Below are 2,056 nucleotides of genomic sequence, written 5' to 3'. Positions count from 1 at the left end.
CTCACGCGCTCTCATGCGTTCTCACACTCCCTTTCTCTCCCTCTCGCGCCCTTTCTCGCACGCTCTCGCGCGCTCTCGCTATGTCGCGATCGCGCTTTCTCGCACTTTCTCGCGCTCTCTCACGCGCTCTCTTGCTCACTCGCTCTAGCGCTCGCTCTCTCGCTCTCGCATGCTCTCGCGCTCTCTCACTCTTGCTCGCTCTCTCGCTCTCGCTCTCGCTCGCTTGCTCACGCTCGCTCTCTCTCTCTCCGCTCGCTCTCTCTCTCTCTCGCTCTCTCTCTCGCTCACTCGCTCTCTCGCGCTCACTCGCTCTCTCGCGCTTTCTCGCTCTCTCGCGCTTTCTCGCTCTCTCGCGCTTTCTCGCTCTCTCGCGCTTTCTCGCTCTCTCGCGCTCTCTCGCGCTCTCTCGCGCTCTCTCGCTCTCGCGCTCTCTCGCGCTCTCTCGCGCTCTCTCGCGCTCTCTCGCGCTCTCTCGCGCTCTCTCGCGCTCTCTCGCGCTCTCTCGCGCTCTCTCGCGCTCTCTCGCGCTCTCTCGCGCTCTCTCGCGCTCTCTCGCGCTCTCTCGCGCTCTCTCGCGCTCTCTCGCGCTCTCTCGCGCTCTCTCGCGCTCTCTCGCGCTCTCTCGCGCTCTCTCGCGCTCTCTCGCTCTCTCGCGCTCACTATCTCTCTCGCTCGCTCTCTCTCGCTCACGCTCTCTCTCGCTCACGCTCTCTCTCGCTCACGCTCTCTCTCGCTCGTTCTCTCGTTCTCTCGTTCTCTCGTTCTCTCGTTCTCTCGTTCTCGCGCTCTCGCGCTCTCGCGCTCCCTCGCTCCCTCGCTCCCTCGCTCTCTTGCTCTCACGCGCTCTCTCGCGCACTCTCGCAGTCTCGCGCTTTCTTGCAGTCTCTCGCTCTCTCTCGCTCTCTCTCTCTCTCTCGCTCTCTCGCGCGCGCTCACTCGCTCACTCTCGCTTACTTGCTCACTCGCGCTCTCGTGCTCTCGCATGCTCCCTCGCATGCTCCCTCGCTCCCGCGCTCTCACGCGCTCTCTCACACAGTCTCGCGCAGTCTCGTGCATTCTCGCAATCTCTCGCGCTCTTGCTCTCGCTCTTGCGCTCTCGCGCTCTCGTGCTCTCGCGCTCTCCCCCGCTCCCGCGCTCTCACGCGCTCTCTTACACAGTCTCGCGCACTCTCGCAGTCTCTCGCGCTCTCGCTATCTCTCGTTGTCTCTCGCTATCTCGTGCTCTCTCGTGCTCTCTCGTGCTCTCTCGTGCTCTCTCGTGCTCTCTCGTGCTCTCTCGTGCTCTCTCGCGCTCTCTCGCGCTCTCTCGCATGCTCTCTCGCATGCTCTCTCTCGCGCTCACGCTCTCGCGCTCTCTCGCGCTCTCTCGCATGATCTCTCGCATGATCTCTCGCGCTCTCACGCGCTCTCTCACGCTCTCGCGCTCTCTCGCGCTCTCTCGCGCTCTCTCGCTCTCTCGCTCTCTCTCGCTCTCTCTCGCGCTCTCTCGCGCGGTCTTGCGCGCTCTCTCGCGCTCTCGTGCGCTCGCGCTCTCGTGCGCTCGCGCTCTCGTGCGCTCTCTCGCAGTCTCGCGCACTCTCGCAGCTCTCTCTCGCTCTCTCTCGCTCTCTCTCGCTCTCTCTCGCTCTCTCTCGCGCTCTCTCGCGCGGTCTTGCGCGCTCTCTCGCGCTCTCGTGCGCTCGCGCTCTCGTGCGCTCGCGCTCTCGTGCGCTCTCTCGCAGTCTCGCGCACTCTCGCAGTCTCGCGCACTCTCGCAGTCTCGCGCGCACTCTCGCAGTCTCGCGCGCGCTCTCGCTGTCTCTCGCTGTCTCTCGCTGTCTCGCTGTCTCGCTGTCTCGCGCTCTCGCGCTCACTCGCTCTCGCTCTCGCTCTCGCATGCTCCCCCGCTCCCTCGCTCCCGCGCTCTCACGTGCTCTCGCGCACTCGCGCACTCTCGCACTCTCGCAGTCTCTCGCTCTCTCGCTCTCTCTCGCTCTCTCGCTCTCTCGCGTTCTCGCTCTCTCGCGTTCTCGCTCTCTCGTGTTCTCGTGTTCTCGTGTTCTCGTGTTCTCGTGTT

The 2,056-nt window shown here is 64.7% G+C and overlaps 1 protein-coding gene across 1 annotated transcript; it reads right to left on the bottom strand.

The window, feature by feature from the left end:
• Nucleotides 1-547: 547 nt before the first annotated feature.
• LOC122546043 (putative uncharacterized protein DDB_G0271982) lies at nt 548-1,465 on the bottom strand (the record flags this gene model as incomplete). Its single annotated transcript, XM_043684883.1, has 2 exons — nt 548-595; nt 1,343-1,465. Coding segments are annotated over 2 exons (171 nt in total), but the record flags the coding sequence as incomplete, so codon positions are not given.
• Between the last annotated feature and the right edge of the window lie 591 nt (nt 1,466-2,056).

This window comes from Chiloscyllium plagiosum, unplaced genomic scaffold (assembly GCF_004010195.1).
Source record: "Chiloscyllium plagiosum isolate BGI_BamShark_2017 unplaced genomic scaffold, ASM401019v2 scaf_18352, whole genome shotgun sequence".
NCBI lineage: Eukaryota > Metazoa > Chordata > Chondrichthyes > Orectolobiformes > Hemiscylliidae > Chiloscyllium > Chiloscyllium plagiosum.
The sequence above is the reverse complement of the archived record's forward strand: the minus strand, read 5'-3'. Positions and strand labels throughout refer to the sequence as shown.